This window comes from Protopterus annectens, chromosome 2.part1 (assembly GCF_019279795.1).
Source record: "Protopterus annectens isolate FY-2018-M chromosome 2.part1, PAN1.0, whole genome shotgun sequence".
NCBI lineage: Eukaryota > Metazoa > Chordata > Ceratodontiformes > Protopteridae > Protopterus > Protopterus annectens.
In genome coordinates, this window is record NC_056729.1 from 1,688,215,798 (window position 1) to 1,688,243,116 (window position 27,319).

Genomic DNA, 27,319 nt, shown 5'->3' on the forward strand with positions numbered 1-27,319 from the left:
ATATGCCTTTATCTAACAGGACTGCCATTATACTGGTCACTTGTGCAACTTCATCAAGTACTCTGCTCATTTGACCTATGCCAGGTCTGGCAGTTGGCATTGGGTTATGGTTCTGAGCTGTAGTTCTTGTGGTGCAAGGTTTGATTCCTTGAACCCTCATTTTCCTACTACGTGTCCTTAAACAAGCCACTTAACTAAATATTGCTATTGGGTTGCCCCCGCATAGACTGTGCCCAGTGGGTCTCCCTTGCTAACAAATGGATGCATTTTATACTCAGTATGTACATTATGCCACCAATAAAAATGTAACAGACCAACCTCCTTCCATGGAGTCGGTCTGTACAAGACAAAAGATGGTCTTAACGGCAACAGGGCAATGCAAAAACATTCCCAAAATCATAAATGCATTTCCATCACTATCCAAACTTCCTCCTGGATCTCCAGGATATTCCAAGTACTTCTGTGCAGTTTCCTCATTCTACCGGGCTCATGCATTGTTATTAACACAATTTTATTATTCTTAAGCTCCTTGCCACAAAGGTAACCGCTTTTATTTAAGGCTAGGCTTCACCCGTGTCCTCAGGCATCAGCTTGCATTTCTCACACTCTATACAGTTACCCATTTAACTTTTGTTCTTGAATGCATGTATCCATGTCTTCCTTCCTCACAGAATTCAAGATGTCAGAATTTTATTGCTGCATCCAATGCAATGGAGATGGACAGGGTTCCAAAGTCGCTGGCCACATAAGTTATTTGTTTCATTTGTGCACACATGCAGCAGAAAAAAAATTGATGGTTCTCCTGGGAGTCTGATTTGATCTATTCCTTCTATAGAAAGTCAAATAAACAGCAAAGTGTACAATCAGATCCAATTAAAACTAAAAAAGCAGACCTTTCATTTTACCCACGTGCTGCATAAAAATTACTCCAGTTACCAAAACAGCCTGCATTTTTGCTATTTCTTTAACATTTCTTTACAACAAAATTCTCAACTGACACACTGTGGTATCCCTTCATTTCCCCCTTTGCACTCCACACACTTTCCCCACTACCCCTTTTCCACACACATTCTCTCAACACTCCACTCACTGCATCGCCTCACTCAAACTCGAAATACTATTATGACTTGTTGCTGTGTTAATTCCTCAGTGTCAAAAAATGTCACTACATTACGTAATCCAATTATTGGCTGTAAAAACTATAGACACTTCTTTATGCTTCTTTATGCAGTGAAATACTTAAGCATTTTACATCTGACATCTGCAGAAACCCTATATTTCGTCTTCTATTCATGTAACAATGTAATAGTGGAACTCTCCCCAGCCTCTGAAAAAGAGGACTTGTTGCACAGTTAGACCCTCCCGGTAACAAAGGCAATAAATAAAATTCTCCTCAAATGTATATCCTTTTTGGAAATAATAGATAACACAAAGCTGCCCTGTCAAACTATGTTCATATTGTCAGCAGTCAGGAAATCTCAAAAAGTTTGTATTGTGTGGTCGAACACAGATAGCAGCAACCAAAGAATTCAGCAATAAAATCCACTTTTAATAGTAAAACTGGAAAACCGCCGGACTGAGCGCTTTGATCGCCTGACTGGGGATTTCATCAGAAACACTCATTTCATTTGAGCCTTAATCAAAATCAGCCCATGTATTACTCAGTCTTATCAAGGTGAATTTCTAACAGTCTTTTCAGAACAGCAACTAGAGTATGGAAGTTTTTCCAGCCAGAGTGGAGTTGGTGATAATCGTATTGGACAATAACAGGCAGGTCTGCATGTCACATGTGGCGTCATGTGATGTGCATAATGCTGGCTGCAGAATGGATGAACATGACAAATGACTGGTGGCTGATGTATTGTGCAATGTGTGAAGAGACTGGATTGCTGTTCCGAAAAGACTGTTAGAAATTCACCTTGATAAGACTGAGTAACACATGGGTACATGGGCTGATTTTGATTAAGGTTCAAATGAAATGAGTGTTGATTCGGATGAAATCCACGGTTAAGGGATGAAAGCGCTCAATACAGTGGTTTTCCAGTTTTACTATTAAAAGTGGATTTTACTGTTGAATTCTTTGGTTGCTGCTATTTGTGTTTGACTACAGAAGAAAATCTTTTCGAGATTTCCCGACTGCTGACAGTGTGCGTTTTGTATTAGTGGTTTTGGTAAACACTGGTCTCTCCTTTTTGTACATTTATATGGTGATATATTGTTATATATTCTCTTACAAACATGCTGTCTTCCTGAAAAATGTAACATTAGTACCTACAGCTACCCCGCACCCCTGCTACATTACTACATAAAACTATCCTGCATCCATCCTTCCTTTTAGTCCCCAGTTACCAGGCAACAGTTGGCAGCATAGCTTACATGTTAACATCATGAGCTGTAGACAACCTAATCCTGCTGCCATGCGCACACTCCTCACTGCTCACAGAAGGACCATTAGTAGCCTGTCCAATATCTCTTGGGTCACCTGTTAAAACATGTGCATACTCTAGGACTTGCCTGATTTATAAAAGCGGACAAAAACACACTACACCAGGGGACTTTGTGCATTGATACTTTGTTCACATGTATTTCACTGAGCAGGATCACTACAGGAAGCAGAGTAGGACCAGTCTTCCATCGCACCAGCAGCAGTCCTGGTATCAAAGATATTCCCAGGTGAGAAAAGAGATATGGTCTTACTTGGGGCTGACATGGGCTTGCCTGTATATCAACCATGACAGCAGCCCAAATGACCAGAAAGCAGCACCTCTAGTCAAAGATCCCACCAGAGTGCAGTGCTCTTCAATCGGCCATGGCGTGAACCCATTTTCTGCTACAGTATACTGATGTCATTCTAGGCACCACAGCCATCTCCCAGACTGCACAGCTTCTCATTACATTATGGTACCCACCAGGTCCAGAGAAGGAACCTAATTTATGGCCTTCCTTACTCAAATTTTTTGACCAGAGGCGAGAATGAGGGCAGACTAAGAAACGCAAGCTTTGGCCATCATTCAAGCTCTCACTTCACCACAGCCGGCTGGTAGAACTTCTGCAGTAGTCCTGCCATTACAATAACCTAAAGGTCAGATGCCCTCTGCCCTTATCTATGAGCAAGGCAAGGGTTACATGTACTGTACATCCATATACACATATATATATATATATATATATATATATATATATATATATATACATATATACATACATACATACACACATTATATATACATATATATATATATATATATATATATATATATATATATATATATACACACACACACATACACACACACACACACACACACACACACACACACACACACACACACACACACACACACACACACACACACACACACACACACCTATCTATTTTTTTTTTATATAGATGCACACACCTAATGCACATAATAACCTTTAAAAAAGTGCTGTAATACAAATGTATTGTGATAAAAATCACTTTGGGATATGGATTTACATTACACATTGGGCTGCTTTCCCCATTTGAAAAACCATGCCACTGACAAATAAATGTAAGACCAATCAGTATTCCATGCTGACCTGCATTTGTTAGAAGCAGAAGTTACACCCTTATGGGCTACTTGCATTCTGCGTATTTGTGAATATTTTTTTTATTTGAGAAACTATAAAAAGGTGGTCGAGTTTGATTCTTATTTACCAACTTGTACATTTGCTAACCAGGTATGCCTGCTGGGCATAAAAATGTCCCTTTTCACAGGGTTACCTTGGAGAATTATCTGATTAAGCAACCTTTTCAGATGAGCATAAAGGGAAACAGACCACATTATGGGAGGCTGCTAACCTGGGAACAGTAACTAAAGCAGAGAAAGAAGAGTCCAATGAGTGACAAACGCTTAGTCTACCGCTAAGATTCTACCTGCATTTCCAAATATAGTCCTACTCAGCAAGGAGACAGGACAGTTTGCCAAGAATCAATGGAGAGCAAAAGAGAATAATAAAAATAAAAAGTACTGTCATCTCCTAATACTGTCCATTAAAAAGAACATATAGCGCACTAACATAATACTCTAGATACAGACTTCCAACTACATGCACACATTTTCAGCTTTGTAATAAAATTCCGACTAGGATTTGTAAAGTGTGGCTTGTTGCACAAGTCAAACAGAGGCTACTGGAGTAAGCAACAGAAAGCTGATAGGAGCAATCAAGTCCTGGATGGAGAAGAACTTGTGCCAAACGGGCTATTGTGCATTTATGTTTTGGAGGTGCTGCCCCTAAACACGAGTTCATAGGTAAATCTCTAGCTAAATAATCAGACAGTGAGTGAACATGAGAATCAAACCTTGTACGTTGTGTTTGAGGTAAATGCCTTAACCGATATGCCAATCCCAAATCCTAAATAATGAATTAGTACAGTGCTATCTATGTACCTCACAGTGAGAGCAGTGTGTGTACTAGGCAGATATAGCAAATAAGCAGGGCAAAGTCAGCGTGAAGATATGGAAAGCAGGTAATGGAATCAAAGAAAAAAATGTAACCTGACAAAATTCATTGATGAAGCCCTTATACAATGACATGCCCAGTCCGCTAATGGTGGTGGCCCAGTCTGCCAATGGTTGTGACTGCAGAAAGAGGGTGGAAAAGTCAACCACTCTAACAGTTTATTAATGAATGCTGAAGGGATAGCGTCCCCCCTCAAACTCTGGCTCTTAGCTTGTGTATTATTCTTTAGTACCTGCACATTACTAAAGTACTACACGGGATGGTGATTTTAGAAGAGAGTTAAGCCAAATGGCAGATTAGATGGAACAGTTTGAGTTAGGTGTGCATAGGTTTTGATTTAAGTTTTAAAACTGGTTACATGATAGGTCCTTAATGAAATTACATAACATACTAGCCAACTTGCTTTATTAAATGCCTGGTGGTGGAACAAGTACTGCAGAGTCTGAAAGCCAGCAATGTTATTAATCAATTCTTTTTTCTTTAAAATTAAAATCAGTGAATAAAGTGAGAGCTCTCCTATCACGTCCCCCAGAAGTTTTTGTTGTCCTTAAAGTGTCACTTGCTTTCTACTTGTATACAGCAGTCTCATAGTAAGAGGAAACTTAACTCAAAATAATTTCTCACTAACTCATGGCTATGTCCAGACTCCCCACCTGTAACACCTATAAAATAAATACTTCACACATTTATACAGACCACTCAGTATAGTATCTGTACCTTTCAACACCTGCTCTCTCCCCATTCTTTGGGGGGATATATTCCTAGCATAACAGACTACAATTCTAATACCTAACCCATCTCAAGTGCAACTTGGACAACTAGATGGGAAACTGAAAATGCATCCCTGGTTTGATACCTGCTCTAAATGGACACAGGTAACATGTAAAGGGTTCATCTCCTAGGCCCATGCTTTCACTTATAAAGGCCATCAGAACTTGTCAAAGATTTGGGGTGCATGGCTAGGCTTAAAAAGGCCTCTGTGGTCATTGGCCTAGTAAACATCTATGAACCATCATCCACATACAGCACACACTACATCTAACCCTTAACACTCACATAAATACAAAGCTATCAGTCTGCAGATCAATACAAGCCTAGCCAATAACTAAGTTAGAATAAAAACATGTACCTTGCATCTCTGAGGTAAAGACCTTAACCATACCAGCCCCTCCCCAGGCTCAGCCTCAAAAACAACCTCACATACACTTACTTGTCTAAGTTAGATCAGAATATCCTGCTTCCTGTAGTTCCGGGTTGGATTCCCTCAGCCTCCATTTCCCTACTTTGTGAATCTCAGCAAGTCACTTAGCCAGACTATGATCTAGGACAACTAGGAAACTGAGCCAGACTCCTAAATAGAAGCTGACAAAAGTCCAAAACACACTTCTGGCTTCCTAAAAACAATACGGTAGCAATCACACCTACACTATTCAAAAAAAGCTTAAGTAGACTGGCTGCAGCTACATATGATAACACACGGACAAGTTTCATTTATTAGGGAAAAAAAAAAAAAAAAAAACTCCCCAATGCTCAACAGTTTCATTTATCAGGAAAAAAAACTCCCCGATGCTCAACTTCCTTAACCATCCCTCCCACCTTTCAAATCTTGTTTATGAATTCAGGGCCTTGAAAGCAAAAGTTTTACTACAACTACTACACAGATTAAGTGCAGCAGAAGGGGGGAGCTGCACTCCTGACTGTGCCATCCTTCAGATTAGACATTAAACCTAGGCCCCATCTGTTTGGGTTGGGAACTGAAAAGGGTAGAGGAAGTTCTGGATGCCCTGGTCAAATTTCCTCCAGTAGCATGAATACCATCTAGCATAGGGGGACTGATCTGGTTAAGCAAGAAAAGGACAGATGGATAGATAAGCAAGCCTACTGCTACAGAAGTTCCTTTTGGATTGCTCCCGTCTCCAAAATAAGGTGCACATGTGACACAGACTGCAAGCCTGTACTTAGGTTAAGCAAGCATATGGTTAAAAGTACCCTGGTGCCGACTATGAATGATATACTGCAAACATATGTTGTGTTCTGTACAGAATGCACAGTGCAGTGCCGTCAGTGTGAGGCACGTACTAGGTCATACAAGTTCAGCACGTACAGACTGCTGGAATGAAAACTTTATAGTGTCAACCAATCAGGGCAAAGAAAATGAAGCACACCCATCTCTTGTCCTACAGACCATCCTGCTTATTTAAGCCTGCCAAAATGTTCCAGCTACAATCATTTGAACAGTCTCTGAAGAATGGATTTTAATCTCTTTTTATCTTGCCCCCCCTCACCATAGTGTATAAATCACAGCTAGTCATTCATACCCGACCGTGAGGCAGTTTTCCTGAAGAAAGGGATTTGAAGCTTTCCTAGTATTCAATCCACTCAGCCTTTTCAATGTTTCCTTGCGCATCACAAATTTTTAATTTTTCCACTGATTTATCTAAAATACACCCAAGGGGAACCATTTAAAATCACCCATCAGAGTCTCTGCATTTTCTCCCAGGTTATCAGGTCTCTGGCTACGTTCTGCTATTCTATCCCACCCTTCCCCTCTGGGTAAATAAACATACATGTATAACAGTTATAGAAGTAACTCATTTCTGCATGTCAGTAATATGGCTCAAACTATGACAAGCACTCACACAGAAGGACTGTGCACAAGAAAACATGTGAAAAGTGACACCTGCTACTCTATACATAGAGTGAGGAAAGTGATGTTTGGTAAAACTCAAGTTTCCAAACTGAAAAACAGCAAAAAGAAATAAATGTACATCTAGCGCATTAATGAAATCTCCCAAACTTATTTATTTTTATTTATTTGCAGTTTTCCAGGATAGTCCACTGGGCCACAAGGAGCGAGTTTTTAATGGAGTCCTGGGGAGAAAAATCTCAAAAAAAATACAAATACATAGTACACATTGCACATATACATTACAGATTATCTCATAGAAATACAAAGTAAATATGATAAGAAAAGGTTAACTGAACAATGACTGAATGTGTTCTTTGCTTTTTCCCTTTTAGGGGTTGCCACAGCAGAACTCCAGTCCTGCCATTGGCAGTAGTAGACTTTTACGGCAGAGGTGGTGCAGCCCGATGCCCAATGCCCAACGAGCAGCACACCCATTCACGCATGTCTTTCAAATGCCACTCGACTGTGGGAGGACATGCAGACTCTACACAGAAGGCACTCCAGCTGGCTGGAGAACATCTTGTTGTGAGGCAACAATGCTACTGCTGCAGTTCATTAAACAGCAATAAAAAACACTTCTCTTTTACAAAAGTAGCAACATAGGGTAACTGTTAAGTAGTTGTTCAAATAGTTCAGTAGAGCTTTTGTAAAACAGTAGCAGCATATGGTAACTTAAGTAGTTGGTCAAATAGTGGAATTACTGAAGGCAGTGACGGCGTGAGTAGGAAGTGGTATTAGAAGGATTAGGTAAGATGGGAGCAGGAGCACTTGAGGTTTATAACATTGCAGGGTACTTTTCTGTTATCTGCTAGCACGTTCACGTAATAATCGCACAGCTGTTAGGATTAATGTGCTGCAGTGTTTGTCTGGTTTGACAGAAGCAACATGACATCTCAGTGTAGTACACAAGCACAACATTTTACTAATTGGCAACAGTCATGGCACGAAATATAGATGGAAAAGTAACGGAAATGTTATCCTAATTATATCTTCACATTGGCAAGACATGCTCTTATTTTTCAATGCCCTTTCTCCCCATGTTCATTTCACATGTTCAGCACGTTCTTATTTTTCCAGGTTGTTGTACCCATTGTGTGATTAGCTTGACATCATTCCAGATATTAACACACTAACCCTTAAGAATCAGCAGATCGGAAAGAGGAACAATTCCTTATTTTCTCACAATTCCTTATTTTCTCACAATATCTCAGAAGGTGAACGGGTCCATCTGCAGTCAGGTCATGTGTTAGAGTAGCCAATTTCAGCAGATTTGATGCATGACAAGAGGCAGAGACCCAAACAACCGGATTCAGAAAGTCTATGCTGTGTTTGAAAGGAGTTCCCGAGTGAGGCGGACCCAACAAGCTTCCTCTAACAAGAGTAACATGCTGTAGGGACTTTTTCGCAGTGCCGGGATAGCGTTCTGCTTGTCTGTATCATAAAGGGAAAAGAAGTCTTACCATTCTCTCTTGAGAAGGGAAATCTAAAGACACCAAACTCCTACGAAGTAAATTCCAAGCATAAATTGCATCTGCAGTCAGAACCTAAAATCCCAGCCGGGTACCCACATCAGCAGCAGCTGTGCAATCATTGTGGGCATGTGTTAAGATTCCAAGCGCTCATTAGAGCTGTTGCCCAGATAACGGAAAAGTGCCCATTGCAGCCCCACATTTTCAGAGTGTTTCTACATCATGACAAACACTACTATGAAGGTATAGTTTTCATTTGAAGGTAAATTTGCATAATGATAAAATGTCCTAAGGGGTGTCTTTGTGTGTCGTGTATGGGAGGGGGGGGGGGTGGAGTGAGTTGCCGGCCGAAAGTCTACAGATTGTGCAGCACATGATTAGCACAGGTAGGTAAAATGCACAGTTGTGGGTTTTTTCAGAAACAGTGTAGTATGCAGTGCATGCAAAGGCCCACATAACATGAAACTGAGGATCCACACAAAAATCAGACAACATATAATGTTTACTTCACCAGAAAGACACAGAGCCTCATCATAAAAATGTATCCTGAACACAGGGGGAACTTTTGGTGTACAGGCAAACAGAAGTTCTAGGAATAACGGCTTGTCATGTGTTAGTGGCCATTATGGGTACCAGTGCCCACAACATGGTGTGCTGCAGCCATCCATACCACTAAAAAAAGGGTCAGCACCTCATTTGCCAATCACCTCATGATCAGCTGATTTTGGACTGCTACCATGTGATCAAGGAGGCCATATACGAGTTACTGTGCCACTCATCCTTTGGGAGGCCCTCCACCCCTGGTGACTATCATGGATAACACATCCCAAGAGCCGACCCAGTAACTAGGGATTTGGGGGGACACGTAAAACAGTAATCGACCCTTTGACCATTCATGTGTCTACAGTAGTGAAGAAATCATATTACATCATGCAACTTATAAACAAACAATACCAGAATTGCCCATTCTAAAGACATATACATTGCCTGTGGTATAAATAGGACCTACTGGAGATATAGGTAGGTATCCCAGAGACTACCCCTCCCTAAATGTGAAACAGAGCGCCTCCTCTTAAACCACGAAATTCATCCCTTTAGTGCACTTATGTCTCGAATGGACAAACAGCCTCTAAATGGTTCATCTCTCAAGTCCCAGCTTACAGTTAGCAAGGGTTCCATAACTTTCCAGAAAACTGGGATGAATGGTAAGCTCAAAAATGCACCCGTGGTCGTTAGCCTATTACACATGCATGCACCCATAAGACATGCTGTACAATGCTTCAGGTCAAAAGACAATATTATTGTAATAAAAGGCTACATTTACTTTACAACGCTTTCACTATAAACATATATAGCCTTCAAATTTGCTCTTGCAGAATAATGCAATATAAACAAACCACTGAAAACAGAACTTTCACAAATGCACTAACATTTATTAAAATCATACTATGCATACATGTGAATATTCCACACTTCTCCAATGACTTTTATTTCAATGCCATAAAGTCCTTTAATGTCCTTTTTGGTACACTGTGGGTTATACTTTTTCAAAAAATTATAAGGACCAGTGTATCCAAGTCGTCCCTCTGCTGTCATTCGAAAAATTCTTCTTAAAATGCATCGTACACATTCATTTTAAGCATGGATAGTCACAACTTTTTAAGGATTTCGAGAGGTCAGACAGTTCAAAAAGTCCACAGGCTAACCTCTTATTGACATTAGTTTTACACTCACTCCAAATATTAGTAAACTGATAACTGCTGAAAGAACATCTCCTGACAGAACATCTCCTGACACATTTCATCACTCCAAAATACTGGAAGTCCTTTAAGTCTCGGTTATGCCCAGCTCTAGCAGTTTTTTTTTTTTTTTTTAAACTAAGAGTTCTGGGTTAGATGCCACTGTCAACATTGGCAATGTTCCTAGAGGTCATAGGACAAGAGATCAGGGTCACCCAGAGTATGCCAGCACTTACATGTTTCAATCAGAAATTACAGGACAATGCTTCACAGACTAAATTAAATTAGTAAAACAGATAATCATATTACATTGACTTTTTTTAATTTTGTAATGTACAGTTTCATTATGAATGCCCAACTGCATGCTAGGTCCAGACAGCTTCCCAGCCAGCCTGGGTTTGAACACTGGCTTCAGGCACTGGAACAGCTGACCAGACAAGAGCAGTGAGTAGCCAAGGTTGGTGTGGCAGCACAGAGGTTAAACTCACTTAGGTAATGAGCTGCATTGCTATAGCCCAGGGTACAGGGTTTGATTCCACCTTCATTTGTCCATTTTTTTTTTTCAAAATCAGAAAGACCCTCGTGTCTTATGGGCTTACCTGGTTAAATGTGTGTGTATATAATAATCCTGCTACACAAGCACAACCTGCAAGAGAGCTGCACGGGTGCCTTCAAGTTACAAGGACCAGCAAAGACAAGACAGGCTTAGCCATCAGGCATGAGGCCAGGTGGCACTGCTTGCCCTCAATGTTTGAGTGACTATTTTGTAACATTTCTGTTGGAAGACACAAAAAGGAATAGTAGCAGGATGGAGAGTCACAGATAACAGCTCAATTAGCCAGACTCACATTGTCTACGGCCAGCCAGAGTTAGCAGGCTCTAAGAAACCAAACTCACCAACTCAGCGATATGCAGATCCACTTCTGTAATAACCCTCCCACCGTACTACAGATCCAAGCCAGAACTGGCCTATATTTCTCTGTAACTTGACAATAGGAGGTACTGCCAGCCATGCCAGTAGAAATAGGGCAGTGGATTTATAACATATGCCAGCACAGTTAGCTGGAATTTTGTAAAGAATTACATGTCTTTTGTGTAGCAAACTGATTTGTGCAGATGCTTGTGTTTAAAAATGTATTAAGTGTGCCCTGCTGTCAAGAAAAGAAATGTACATAGCTTACTGTAACTAAATTAATTATATAGGTTTCAACAGAGGATACTGGCAGAGCAGAGGTTAATCACAACCCAGCTGCAGCAAACTTTAAAATACATCTGAAATTAAATGACTTTATGGGTTAAGCCATAAAGGAGGTTATCCCACAGTTTTAAATGGAGCCAGAAACAAAATGTCTTTGCTAGAGAATAGGTTGTAGCTCCTGTAGGAAGATTGGAATGGTTTTAGGACTTTCAGAAGACCTGAGCAAAGCTGTGTGTGTATGGTAACACACATGTGCTACAATCCTGTCAGCTTCTAGAGTTGGTGACAGCATGGGAAACAGAGTCAGAAGACCAGATGAGTGTGATGTCATTCTGTAAGCCAAACATAATATCTAGATATTAGCAGTTTGCTCTTAGCATTCTGCCTTGGATCTGACAAGGACCACTCACCCACATCATCTTGCCTTGCGGCAGTAACTTAACTAGGGAACAGTAATTCTTCCATTAGTCAGGAAAATATAGTGAGATTGGAAGTACAGTTTTTCTAGAACTGTGTGAAACTTTCCATCGGTATTCATTTTAATATTCCCTATGAAACTCTGGTGGTTACTGTACATACTTATTTAGCATTTTCATGTTCTTTTATTATTGCATATATTTAAACTTTTCACTGTGGCTGCTCCTTTTAGAAAAAAATATCCAAATTTTGAGAGTATAACTGGGTACTCTAACAGCATTATAGTAAGTGACTGGTGGCAGTGAATCTACCTTATAGTCTAAGCAAAGTTGGTAGAGCGGCTAATCTGTACCAGCCTTGTCCAGGTGTGCATATGTGTGTGAAAAATAAATCTCAAAAAGAGTGTGTGCATGTCAGCTACTTGGGGGAGGGACACGAAGCACTGGTTTCAGAGAGAGCGGTGGATGACTTGGTTTGGGCACTTAACTGAGGACTTGACTCTGAAGTTGAGGATAAGTCAGCCTGGGGTCTGGATTTCTCTGTATCCCCGTGTACTGTTGGAAATTGTGCTTGATGTGGAGAGGTCTGCATCTGGAAATAGAGTGTATCCATTTATTTTTATTTATTTTTTTTTATTTGCAGTTTGTTGCCAGGATGGTCCATTGGGCCACTAAGAGCCCGTTTTCAATGGAGTCCTGGGGAGAAAAGCTCCAGTAAATTAACAAAACAAATATAAGTTAATTACAAAGCAAGTTATAACAATAGATAGTACAGTAATACCAGTTATAAAAAAGGGAAAAAATGCAAAAGCAGTCATTCATTAAGAAGAAAAATAAAGTGTTAAAACAATTGCATTTAGGTACAAAATCTGTTGATTGCAATAGGTGCTTATTAGAGTGTTATGCAATCATATTTATATACAAGTGTATTTATTACAATAAATAAATATCAGAGTTAAGTAATAATAGTAGGATGTTTGGAGGTCTACTGAATCTAGGGGAGTGGCTTGAATTGGGAACTTCAGGCAGGATGCCCATGCAAATGTACATCCATTTGTTTTCCACATGAACATCCCTCTCCAGTGTCAGTGGTGAGGATTCAGGCTGCTTGATTACTGGCCCAGCATGGGGATGTCACAGTAACTATACAAACTTTTTATATAGCCCCATAAGACAAATCCCAAACACTTGCAGGCCATCCACCATCCTAGTGCTGGATGCACCGTGGCCTCTCTACCCACCATCCCAGTACTCGGTGGACAGTGGCCTCAGGAAATAAAAAAAAATCACTGCTAGATTAACGTACTAAGTAGCAGTTCACGGAAATTAGAATTGTTACACATCGAGCACAAGACAAGTGACAAATATGGCTTTAGAAATTACACTTTCTGTGCAGGAAAGCCCCACACCATCATGCAGGAGGTTTTCCTGCATTTAACCCTGGACTTCATATACTCAACTCAAAGGCTTATGTAAAGGAAAAAGGACTGCAGTGATCTCAGAGTAAAATACCGAGTCCTTTGTCATAGATGGACTCACTATACTACAAAGAAAAAAGACATCCTGACTACCAGTTACTGGTGCCCCCCCCCCCCCTGACTACCAGTTACTGGTGCCTCCCCGCCACACACACAGATTACACTCCAGCCCCAGATTGGGACGGCAGCATGTTAACCTTCCTTCAGAAGTCCCTAGCATAAAACTATTGCAACAATGCCTATTAAGCACATCTAAGCGATGGTATGATCAGCTCACATGCTGCGGGCCAATACTGGAAAGTGCCAAGTGGCAAAGAAAAAGCAGCAGAAAATGGAATAAAGTCTGTTAGATACTTACCTCTGCTACACAAAGTGTGTTAGAACTGTGTCCAACAGCTTTTAAAGTCATTCATTCTTCACAGGGGCACTTTGTGGTGCTAAATAAAAACAGGAACAGGAAGAAACTACATTTCACTGGTCTAAAAGCTTGGCTTGGCAAGCCACTGATCATTGCACCACTATTTTGTTTTTGTTTTTTTTTTCTGCTGGAGCTGGCAATATATGAAGCACATAAAGCTCCATCAGCTACAAAGAATTATGTTCTCACTGATCATTATGCGTTTAACATGTGGATGGCACCATGGTGCAGTGCTTAGCTAGGTCGCCTCACAGCAAGAGGTTTTCTGGTTCAATTCTTGGCTGGGGTGCCTTCGGTGTGGAGTCTGCATGTTCTCCCTGCCACTCCAGTTTCCTCACTCATTCCAAAGACATATGTCTGGAGCATTTCTCATTGGGACACAAGATGAAAACGGGCTCTGTCCCAGTCCTACTTACCCATAAAGAGTATATCGGGGGATCACTTCTGTGGCTCCGCTCGACAGGGGCACAGGAAAATAATTTTCTTGGGTGGCGAAAGCCAGGGTACCTTTTTGGCTAGGCTTATATAGGCCCTAGGGCCAATAGCCCAGAACCTACCTATGAATGTAATATTAAAGTCTTAAGCGAACACAAGTGGGTCATAATCAGGTCCAACATCACCTTAAGTGCAATTAAACTCTAGACTTTCTCGACCGTAACAGCAGTCAGCACCATCACAGAACAGCACCCGAGAAACAGCATTAAAAGCTGTTAGATTTGGTAAAGAGAAGTATCCCATGGCTTTTAAAGCTTCATTAGAAGTATATTTCACATCTGGGCACAACTGCATTTAGTGTCATGGACCTTACATATTTAAAGGTCTATAAAACAATGTGTTCTGGACATGCAAGCCATATGACTGTTGCTGCAGCATTATGAATATGACCTCCTTTTAGGAGAATGCCCACAGGCACAGTAAACGGCCACCTATCAAGCTTCCAACATGGGATGGATCTAGAGAAGGAAGTTTTACCAGAGATTTTTCAAGCTGTGCAACGCTAAACAGCTGAACAAGTATTAGGAATTTTAGAGTGTGGTATACACTAAAACACAAAGGTCTAGGCTAGACTACTTGGGATTTTAAGTAATCATATAAATAGGTGTTAATTTTTTTTCAACATGGGTTTTCGGATTTAAAAGATGAAAATTTAACATTTCTGAGGTGTCCATGTCAATTAAGAGTGACAAATGCCAAAGATATCTTAAGGCAAGATGGTGTAAGATGGTAAGAAATTACAGCACTGTGTTGACACAACATCACCTTTTCACAGAAGGTTTATGGTCATTTACTCTGCCCCTTCAGTCAAATCCCCATTATATGCGGGATGTGTTTTCCAGGTAGTCAGCTCTAGATAACACCCTTCATTCTGAAGTTAACTCTTGCTGCTAGCACTGGTTAAGGGTTCGGATTCACTCAAATCATCTTCCTGGCATAAACTAAATTTAAAACAGCACAATTTTTTAGTACTTTTCTACATGCTGCACTAACTTTAAATCAAAACATTTTACTAATACCATATAACTAACTGCACTTTGGCTAGATTTCATTTTAGTCTACACTAGATAGCCAATCTTTACATGTGCATATATATATATGCTGACAGAAGACCCACCCTCTAGAAACTGACCCCCAGTGTTACAGCCATCTCACAGCTCCCCTTTGAAGCACTTGCCCCATTTGTTTTACTGCTCTGCTCAAAGCAGCCTTAAACCTCTTCCAATTTAATCTCTGCATCAGGCACTACATTCTGTGATCCTACCACCCTCTCTGTGGAACAGCACTTTTTTAAATTCTATCTTAAAAGCTAACTGCAACCCACATCCTTTTCTACCACCCCTCAACTACATAAACATCCTCATTGCTCCCTAGCATTGCACTGCAAAGTTCCATCATCTTCATCCTCCTCCCACTAATAAATTCCCAAATTTCTAAGCCTCCTCCAACATCTCAAGTTACTCCCATTCATATTACAATTTCACTGCTACTGCCTCTGAACATTTTCTACCTGTGACATCCGATACCTTACCTTCTAAAAGGCTGTCTATTATACATTCAGCTGCTCAGAACCCTGCTGCAGGAAAAGTGACCCTACTTTTAGCATCCTTGGGTTATACTGCATTTTATCCTGAATGTTCGCCTGTCACCAGTGTTTTTAACTACTCTAAACTGATTGAGCAACTATGCCCAAATTCCTTCTTAAATGAAGGAAAACTGGAATAAATTTGCACCTGTTCAAGCGTACAAATTAATATGCAGACATCTTCAAAGCACTGCTGAACATGCTTTGTCAGGAACTTCAGTGTTCCATACTAGAGATCAATTCCTCGTTGGTCAGATCCGACCACAAGCAAGTCACCCTAGACATCCACATCCCACTCCCACCCCCTAATTAGTGAAACCACTGCAAAAAAATTCTCCAAAGCCAACTTCACGCTTCTTAAGACAGAAGTAGCAAACTTCACAACACCCACGCTGGACGGACAATAGAGGTACAAATGCTGAATCTTATACAATTGCACTTTATAAGCACTTGCACGAGTGCATGGATCGTGCAATCCCTAACAGAACCAAGATTCTATCCTCCAAATGGAAGTCAATCTGGTGGTCCTCTGCTATAAACAAACTAAAACAGAAGAAAGAAACTGTTGCAAAAAAGAGTAAAATCCCAGGATTGGAGGAACTCCTGTGGCCAGCCTCAGTAAGAAGCCAAGATCCCTCATAAAATCCTCCAAACTAGTTACGAAAAAAAACAAAAAAAAAAAATCACCACTGATTCTGAAGACAACCACAAAGCATTCTATAGCCATGTCAAGAATCTCAATGGCAACACTCAAATATGCTCTGAATTACAGCACAATGGCACTAAATATACAGAACCAAGTGATATTGACAACATCCTGGCAGATAGGTTCAGTGCTAACTTTACCCCTCCCTCATCCCCTAAAGGGCCCATCTCTATACCGGAAGAATGAAAAAGTTCCTGTAATCACAGCTGCACAGGTAAAAAAAAAAAAAAAACTCTCCAAAGCAAAGAACACAGCATCCATGGGGCCTGACAACATCCCAGGCTGCGTTCTACAGAACGAACTGGCACCCCACCCAAGTACCATGTTCAATCATAGCCTCACCTCAGGCTTTGTGCCCACTGAATGGCGCACAGCAACGGTTATCCCATTCCACAAAGGGGAGCCACCACGAACCACGCCTCATTAGCCTGACGAGCCGGGTCTGCAAGGCTATGGAACGTATCATCATGGAACTTATAAACAACAACATTGGTAATCTTCAAACTCTGGACCCTACCCAGTTCGGGCGTGTAAAAGGCAGATCATGTCTCCTAAACCTGATAGACTTCTTTGAAGCACTCTTCAAGAAAAATCTTGATGACTGGATAGGAGATAGGAAATTCACCCCAGGGATCACTTCTATGGCTCTGCTTGACAGGGGCACAGGAAAATAATTTTCTCGGGTGGCAAAAGTCAGGGTACCTTTTTGGCTAGGCTTGTATAAGCCCTAGGGCCGATAGCCTAGTACCTACTACCTATGAACTTATGAAGGGACCCCACTAGGGAATTCAGTAGAACATCAATTAAAAATCAAACGAATGACCACAATTTCACATAGTAAAACTAGTCAACCACTAGTCAACCACGACTATGGTCAGGGCCTGATCATTCATCCTGTTTTACCTCTGGGAAAAAAATAGTAATATGTTAAATCACTTTTGGGAGTTTCTGTTCTTATAGGTTCATAGGTTTATACTAGGCTATCTGCCCTAAGGCATTTATAAGCCTAGCCCAAATTTATATGAAAAAATACCGTGCCCATTAGTTTGTTGTGCCTCTGTCCAGCAGTGACACAGAGATGATTCTAAACCTACGATCTCCCATCCACAGGTCTAGATTTCTCTTGAACAGAGTCAGCGAGGTGCTCTGCCTCACATGGACATTTTATTCCACAGCATAGGGAGTCTCTGAGTGATAAATCTATCCTATTTATATCTGTGCTAAGGTTTAAGTCGCTTGCTCTAGTGGTTTTGGTGGATTTGGATTTTTTGAGGTGGAGCATGTCCATTAATTCCGGGTTGGACATGGCCTTGTATGTCAGGCACATGTCACCTCTGAGCAGACGGTATGCGACTGAGTAGAGCTGGAGTTTCTTCAATCTGGCAGCATATGACAGATTTTGGAGTCCCTTTATCCTTTTGGTGAGGAACGTTTGGGGTCTCTCCAATTGCTGCAGATGTCGGGTGAGATACATCATCATTGGTCTGATAAGTGAAGAGTACAGGGGAACAATGACCTCACTAGATCTGGATGTGAATCCCTTCATGATCAGGTGGGCAATGTAGAAGGTCTTTCTAACCACTTTAGCAATGTGAGTGTCAAAAGAAAGGCCACTGTCAACCTGGGTCCCCAGGTCCCCGATAACCTCTTCTGTGCTTAGTGGATTGCCACCTATATGGTAGCTTGGGGTTACCTTGTTTTTATGACTATACATTATTTGGTTAACTTCAGGCCATGGCTCTGGCACCAGCTATCTGTTTCCGTGAGTCCCTTCTGAAGGATATCCGTGTCCGATGCACTTTCCACTATGGCTGCAAACTTTGTCAGCCAAAGTCCTCCCATGCTGGCCTGTACTTCTGAGAAGTAGATGCCAAACAATAGGGGCCAAGGACTGTGGGACACCACTTGTGACCGCTTGGAGTCTGACACAGCGCCAGCAACTCTAACCCTGTGGGTTCTGTCCTTTTGCAACCCATCTTGTGACATATGGGTTTACATTTAAGCTGGTAAGTTTTTCTACAATACCTTTGCAAGGTCAAGGTAGGCTGTATGGACTGCCTTTCATCAATGGCCTTGGTGACTGTTTCAAGAAGTCGACCAAGTTCAAAAGGCATGATCTTCCCTTGACAAAGCCAAACTGGGTCGGGTCCAATGTCTGCAAGTCCCTATATCTTTGTTTATGAGCTCCATTATGATCCTCTCCATAGCTTTGCAGACTAGACTTGTTGGCTGAGATTAAACAGCTGCCTTAAGCACACAGCCGGGGACACCATCCGTCCCATTGATGCTGTGTTTTTAGCTTTAGAGAGAGCAGCTTATTTGAGATGTCCGGGAGGCTACACTCGGCTGGGATAGTTATCTCTCCTTTAGGGGAGAGGGGTTTGCACTGAACCTGTCTGCCAGTATGTTGGCAATGTCTGTGGGTTCAGTGATTTTTGTATCATTTTGGACTAATTCTGAGCATATCTGGGAGTTTCCACCCAGGTTCCTAACATAGCTGAAAAAGGCCTTATGATTGTCCTTTGAATCCATGGCAATTTTTCTCTCAAAATTGGCCTTAGTTGATTTTATGAGTGCTCGTAATTTTTACTAATAATGATCAGGGGTGACTTTTATGGATTTTGTTCTCTCATGTAATAGCCTTCTCCTCTTATTGTAAAGTTTGTTAATGGCTGGGGCCCTTTGTGGAAAGAGTCTTGGTTTTATTTGGGATTGCCTGATCCATGCAGTCCTGGAGGTGTTCATAGAAGGCATTTGTAAGGGCTGGATACCACACCAGTCTTGAGTAGTGTGAAGTTTGCTTTAGAGAAGTTCTTCACTATGGTCTTTTGTTTGGGGTGGGATTTCCAGTGAGATTAGTTTATGATCAGATCTCACCAATGAGGGTGTGGAGCATTTTGTCCCCATGTTTGTGACAATGAGATCTAGTATATTTTCAACAGTGACTATCTGTTCCATGGCATTTGAATTTATGAACTCCAGGAACTAGAAAGTTAGGGCTTGAGTAATGTTCCCAGTCTATATTCGGGTAGTTGAAGTCACCCAATATGATAGTGTTTGGAGATACATTTATACCCTCCAGTGTCTTCAGGAAGGCTGTGTGGGGTTCCTGAGTTTGAGAGGGTGGCCTGTAGCATGCTACAATTTGTAGAGCAGTTTTGCCTATGGTTAGTTGCACCTGGATGGTTTCAACCTGGAGGTGTGGGTATCCTTTATGAATATGGATACATGATATGAGGTAAAACCTAATAGTGCCGGGTGCTCTCAGGAGCCTTGAACCAGGTTTCAGTTACAGCACAGACATCGATGTTCTCCATACTGAGAAGGGCCGCATTTTGAGATTTAGACTTCTGGCATTGAGCAGCATTACCCTCAATTTCTTCCCATTTTGTTTTCTAGGGTGGTAGGTTTAGAATTTGAGCCTTGCCTAAAAAGGCACTATGGGGTGGCAAGAGCCTTAGCCAATATCCAGAATCCCAGGGTGACAGGTGCGTCAAGCATGTCATCCCAGGCAGACAGACACTGGATCCCCTTTGAATGACACCAGACATTAAGCCAACTGTTAAAGCTGATCATCTTGTCTCTATATTGTGGCATCATTCTTGGTGAAGGAAGGATACTGCTCAGGGTTAGGGTCATACCTGCCTGGGCTACATAATCAGAGAGCTCCTCTATGTCTCTTTTCATATAGTCCAGGGAGGTAGGTCTCAGGTCGTTCACACCAGCATGGACAATGACTGTGTCATATTTGTATGCTTGTGTTATGTGGCGGATTCTAGCGCCCGATAGGCAGCTTACTGTGACCCTCTCCTTGTTCAGCCTGGTGAGTGGGACGTCAGTGTGTCTGACTATGGAGTCACCTATGACAAGTATGTTTGATGTTGTATTTGGCCTTAAGGGCTGTAACTGCTTTGCACACTGCTTTTGTGGTTTATGTGTTGCTTGTGGGGTGTCTTGAGGTAGCAGTTGGTAAATTTTACTCAGAGCCTGTGTTTATGTGTTTGATTCAGTGGAGTGGTAGCATTCTGGTTTTGTGGTGTGTGCTGTCTGGTCTTGCCAGTCCTGAGTTGAGAGAGCTCAGCCTCCAGTTTGGCTAAATAGCTGCATTGTGTACATGAGGCAGTTATAACATTGCCTCAAGATTCCCAGATTCACCAGCTGGACCGTACTGCGTGCATCGATACAGCAAGCACACGATTTCCAAGAGCTGATTAGCAGCTATGGTCATCACATCAACTGATCAACAGGTGCTGCTCTGGATACAGTAGGCTGTTACAGACTCCCGTGAATTTATACAAGCAAGACCATAGACATACAGTACCAAAGCCAGTTCACCTAATGTCAGAGAGGCAGAGCGTCTATGCCACACCATTGGCACAAAGATCACTTCTACTGGCCATAGAAATGGATGCGGGCATTATCCACAGTCAAGGAAGTTACAGGACAGCTGATAACAGAAACAGAAAGTATTAAATATCACTTTCATTAGTACTTGGCTAGAGTTCTAGCCAAGTACTAATGATAAACTGTAATGCAATGACTACTCTGGTCACAAGGGTGATGCCTGACCAGATGCACACAGCAGAGCTAATATAGAACATCATGACCCACACTATCACACAACAACCTTTAATATGTAGTTACAGTGTTGCATTTTCACTATTCTAAAAAAGAAAAAAAAAAGTTTTACAATGACATCTAATTTAATAAGGTAACTTAAAAATGCACACTGGTCAGCTGTGCAGCAAATATTCTAAAGTGTGTATTGCTTCACAGATGGATTTGGGAGGTAACAAGTATTACCAAAGTATTGCAACAGGAGACCGGAAACATGAAAAAATGTTTTTAAAACATAACCATTACCATTTTTGGGACCTACTGTAGCAATTAGTAGCTCACTAAAATCAAAGTGATGGATAAAGCAAGAGGATGGTCAGGCATTTCTCCTCCCCATAAAGTGGCTACCACACTGGTTATTCAGATATAGTCTTAATGTTGGCCTATTTTAGGGTCTTAATTAGTGGACTTGATAACAATAAGCCATGTTAAAATACACTGTACAATATACAACATTATTTTCCTCAGCTTACCCGCTGATTTCATGAAGCCCACCATGTTGCATAGATTATACTCTGGTAAACAGTAAGGGAGTTGTGGGTTCCATCCAAGCTACTAACAAACAGGAGAAAATACACTCTGGTAACTGCAACTCGACTCTAATCCTGGCAGCACTTGCCTCCATGGTACAAGGCACAGCTTAGCTTTTGTATCATTAAAAACTGTGTGTGGGGGAGGGGACAGTTTGTCCAGAGGAAGGGGCATAAGCATTTATAATGTAAAAAAATACATTAAAGAGAAATAAACTTGTGTTATAACTACAATGATATACTTATCAGCGTACATACACATCTTGTCTGCCTGCCCAGATACACACACAATTTTAGATTCAATAGTTTCAGGGAGTATGCCACTGTGATTGGCAGTACAGATAACTCTAGCCTCCACTTTTTTGTGGAGGTTTTCATAAATGGTGCAGAAATTTTGTGCAGTTCAGATCTTGTAATGGAAGGGAGAGGTTTTAATGTGCTGCAGAAAACATGAGCTTCTTTAATGTTCCTGAAAACTGCAACAATTTTGTGCTATGAAAAAGTTTTATATCTTAAGCTGGAGATGCTTGTTCATTAAGCAGATGAAATGGGTTCTAACACTACTTTTAAGGTAACAAAAATAAAATATACAAGCACATCTACTTCCTTAAATGATGTACCCTATTCAGATATTGAACATTTTGTAACTAGTTATACTTGCTCATTTTTAAGAGAGTTTTCTAAGCACCAGTAATATACTTGTGAAAATAAAAATAGCATAGTTTACATCATACTTCAAAGCCCCTATTCAGTTATACTTGCTCATTTTTAAGAGAGTTTTCTAAGCACCAGTAATATACTTGTGAAAATAAAAATAGCATAGTTTACATCATACTTCAAAGCCGAAGAAGCAGTTTAAGGACTAACAAGAGGGAGACTAATTAGTGTCCATTTGTAAACACACGGTACATTTAACAGAAAAAAAAAAAAGTCTACACAATATATTATCTGGCTAAAAGGTGAAGAAAGAGGCAGCTATGGGGTCTTTCTCTCCTTAGCCCAGATTTCTTACCTCGTTATCATCAGTCTTCTGTCTGGCCAACTGCAGTACACAGAGGTCCACAGTCACAGGATTCAACTGCCTCCTGTATTAAAGGAGTTCTTCAAAATGATACCCATTAAAAAGCTCTCATTATTGACGTTGTGCTCTTTCTTCACTCAATATGTGAAAATTCCATTGATGAAGCATAAAATATGAAAACCATCTATGAATTTTCAGTATGATACTTGTCTAAGAGAGGTCACGACAGCACACAAAGCATCTATTATCGGCTACAGATTCCAATTCTTCAAGAAGAATGGTCAGACATCTACAGTGATTTGAGAAATAATATCTTTGCAGCACAACCTAGGTCAAGAATAGGGCTTCTACTCAGTAAGATGTGGTTCACTGATAATAGTTCAATCCGTGCGATTAGTGGTTTGACTAAGCCTAGCAGATTTAACCCACCTGCTAACAGTATGGTGTCTGTATTTGAAAGGGTGTGTGAAATTGATATTAGAGCATTAATGAAAAATAGAAACCGAAATAATTGTAGTAATATGGCAAAGAATGAGACGAGGACACTAAATGAATTAGTGCATGATAAAGAGATGCGCCTGATGAAACCAGATAAGGGTAATGGCGTTGTAGTTAAGGATTTAAATGATTCCATTAGTCACATGCTGAATATGTTAGCAGGGGATGGATATGAAGAAAGTAACCTAAATGAAATACATATTGCATATGCTAAAATAGATTTGATTACTGATGGATTTATTATATTGGGGCAAATCAATGAGCTCGATTACAATTACATCAAAAATGAATATCCTAGGGTTAGTTGTATTTTCGGTATTCCCAAAATACATAAAGGCCTAAACAATATTCAGTTTAGGCCAATTGTAGATGGGAAGCGTAGTAAAACATGTTTTATAAGTAAATATTTGGATCACCACTTACAGAAAGGACTTATTAAGTTTGAGTACATCACCAAAGATTCTTGGCATTTTTTTGCACAAGCTAAATGGGATCAGCATTACTCCAGATATTATTTTGTTAACTAAAGATGTATGTAAATTGTTTTCTGTTATCCCTAACAAGATTGGCTTGGAATGGTTAAAACACCAATTACTAAAAACTGGCTTGTACGATCAGGATGACATTAACGTCTATATCACCTTAATGGAGGTGGTTCTATGTAATAATTTAAATTTATTTTATTTTGACGGACAATTCTATAAACAGGTGAAAGGAGTGGCTATGGGGGCAGCTTGTGTCCCCATTTATGTCAACTACGTTATGCCATTCTGGGAAAAGGAAAACATTTTTCAGAGTGAATATCAAGTCCATATTAAGCATTATACATGTTTTTTTGGACATATTAATTGTTTGGGAAGGTAGCATGGATAGGATGAATGCCTTTATTGAATATATAAATCATACAGTGGGTTTTCTGAAATTTACATATCAGTTTAGTAAAATGGAACTTTCCTATTTAGATGTAAGCTTGAAAATAGATCAAAATGGTGGTTGCTGAAAATCAGGTATTTATAGGAAAGCTATCTTCTCTAACTTGTATCTTGACGATCAGAGCTGGCACCCCTACCATCAGAAAAAAAATCTATTGTTAAGGATCAAATGGTTAGGGCTGCCAGAATGGTCAATGATTATCAGGAGTTTAACGAATTAGAATTTATAATGGATATGTTTAAAAGAAGGAGTTACCCAGCCACCTTATGTATTGCTATTAGGGATGAAATCATTTTAAAGCTAAATGGTGGTATTACTGAAGCAATCTTAAGATGGGGTCCCACTGCAACACCGGAAGATGGATTGTGTTTGGGTGAGCAAGAGAAATCCAGTGAAGGGAGTTGTCAAAATATATTTTACAACTAGATTCAACCACGATGTGGATGGCATTATTAAAATTATTCGTAAAAATTGGGGTTTATTAAGGTTGGACCATAACGTTGATGCCAAAATGGGGGATGTCCCCAAACTTATATTTAGGAAAGATAGGTCCTTTAAAGATATATTGGTAAAAGAAGGTGGTGTAAAAAGTATTAGTACAACTAGACAGTTGTGTAATTTTAAATGTGGGATATGTAAGTATATACTAAATACAGGGCCAGGAATTTAAATTGCTGGAACCCATATAGTGATTAGAGGGCATTTCAACTGCTATAGTAAGAATGTGGTTTATATGGCGAAAGGTGATCTATGTCCGGCCTTTTATATTGGGAAAACTTGTAGAACCTTTAAGGAAAGGGTTAGTGAGCATATCCTAGACATCAAGCATAATACAACCACAAATGCCCTTTTTAGGCATACTAAGGAATTTAGTGGGCACAAATTCAGGTTTTGTGTACTGCAACAAATTCACAAGGATCCTCAAGGTAGCATATTGGATGTGCACTTGGATCTTTGTGAAATTAAATGGCAGTTAAGGTTAGATGCAACCAACTTCCCAGGGATTAATGAAAATATTAGTGTAGCACCATTGTTGAAGTTTAAACACATTGTAGGTTAACAGTAATTAAGTGTGTGTTTATAAAGTTTTGTTTATTAAGAATTTTAAATTGTTGTGTTTGTTAGGTATAATTTTTTTTGAATTTTTAATGAAACATTTTTTTATGAATTTTAATAATGGTGGTCTTATAACCTGTGTCTTTAAAATTATTCATTAATTGTTTATTGTTAATTGTTTAACAGAGTGTGGGTTGTAATAAAAGGGAGTGTAAGTGTTGAAGAAGTCTTTTATTTTGGAGATGAAACCTAGATCAACATTTATTGTTCTAATAAACTAATCACTCTTCTGGCAAGCAACTCCAGTTTGTTTTGGTTACTCATTTTTCTCCTGGTCGCTGGATTTATTGGTTTCTACTCAGTAAGACAATTCTACTGGAACCTAGACACAAGCTTATCACAGGGCATTCCTACAAGATGCTCAAGTCACCTCAAATGGGTTTTCATAACCTGAATGCGCAGCAACTCTGCTCCCAAATCCTCAGACTCTACTTTCACCTAATAAAGACTAATAACCATAACCGACTTATTTCTGAACAAGATTCCAAAGCACCATGCAGACAGTGTAACTTAAGAGCCATAAATATAGAAACCATAAAGGATATACAGAACACCAACTAGCAAACTCTGAAGTACAATCTTGAAAATTCCTATCTGGCAACTGGGTGGGTGGACTAGTCAAGAGACTTAAAACTATTATGTCAGATTAACAAAAACAGATAAAATAAATCTGTGTATCAGCACAACAGTTCATAAGTAATTACTAGGTTTGAAGTGCAGAACACCATAGCTCTCCAACATACAAGGCTAATCAGCACACTACCCATGAAGTTTACATGGCAAACACTGTAGGTGTAGATATGGGACAGATAGGAGGAAGGTATTGGATTCGGGAAAGGAAGAATGAATCTGACAGAAAACTAAGGCTTAAGGAATACAAAAAAATAAGATGGGGAGGCAGGTAATAAGAAGAATAAATACAACTATAAGGGGAACACAAAGCACAGTAGAGGACTGACCTCAGTTAAGCTCAAAATTTCAATTATATGCCAACAAAGGAGATACAAGAGGTCTAATGCGTATAATACATACATGCAAAAAGAGTCAAACATTACACAAGCTAATATTCGGGCAAACGGCAGAGAAAAAAAACCTAGAGTACAAATTAAAATCCTTCAAAATCACCTCGTTTGCTTTACTCAAACTTATAAAATGGGGTAGTAAATGGGCACTACCATAATGTGTACAAGGATACACGGGGCCCCACAAGAAATAATTAAACATCATTTAATTAACAAGGAGCATGTCGTGCCTTTTAACATATACAAGATACCCCTTGTCCCCAACACGCATACACACCTACATCCATTCTGTTAGGTGTGTATCTGCCTTTTATTTACATGAACACATATATATAGACTAAGACACAAGCAAACAATGAAAGACGAAAGTCAGAGTCACTGGGGCATTTCTCAACAGAAACCGCAGAGGTCACAGCAAATACGTCAAAAGGAACTGCGGCGTCCCCCTTCCTGGTACCAGCGGAAAAAAAAATCTGCCGAACGAAAGACACTTACCCTCCGGCGAACAGGTGTAACAATGTGTCCCTCTGCTCCATCCTTCTTCAGGCTCCCATGATAATGTAACAAGAAGTGAACTTTACAGCCAAAGTTCAGTGTAACAGCCGGCACATCACTTACACCCTCACCATCCCATCATCCCTATTAGCATTCACGCAAACTCAGCCGAAACTCAACCCTCACACTTCCTAGATGCCTTGGCTTCCTAAGTGACCCGCCCTCTTCATAGAGCCAATAGGCTACAGACTCTCGTCTCACGCAAGTGGGTAGTTCGGGGGTGTTGGCTTTTACGTCACACCACTAGGGTGTTTAAGGATGATCAGTGAAGCACAGAGAATGATTGGCGTTTTTTTTTTATTACTGTAAGTTTGAATGGACTAGAATGGTATTATGCACGTAATCA

At 40.3% G+C, this 27,319-nt stretch overlaps 1 protein-coding gene across 1 annotated transcript in view; it reads right to left on the reverse strand.

Moving 5' to 3' along the window:
* SLC25A33 (solute carrier family 25 member 33) overlaps positions 1 to 27,103 on the reverse strand; it is a 150,738-nt gene extending 123,635 nt beyond the window's left edge. Inside the window, exon 1 of the mRNA XM_044063597.1 lies at positions 26,914 to 27,103. Within this exon, the coding sequence (XP_043919532.1) occupies positions 26,914 to 26,954 (41 nt within the window). The 5' untranslated portion in view covers positions 26,955 to 27,103. The remainder of the gene's footprint in view (positions 1 to 26,913) is intronic.
* Between the last annotated feature and the right edge of the window lie 216 nt (positions 27,104 to 27,319).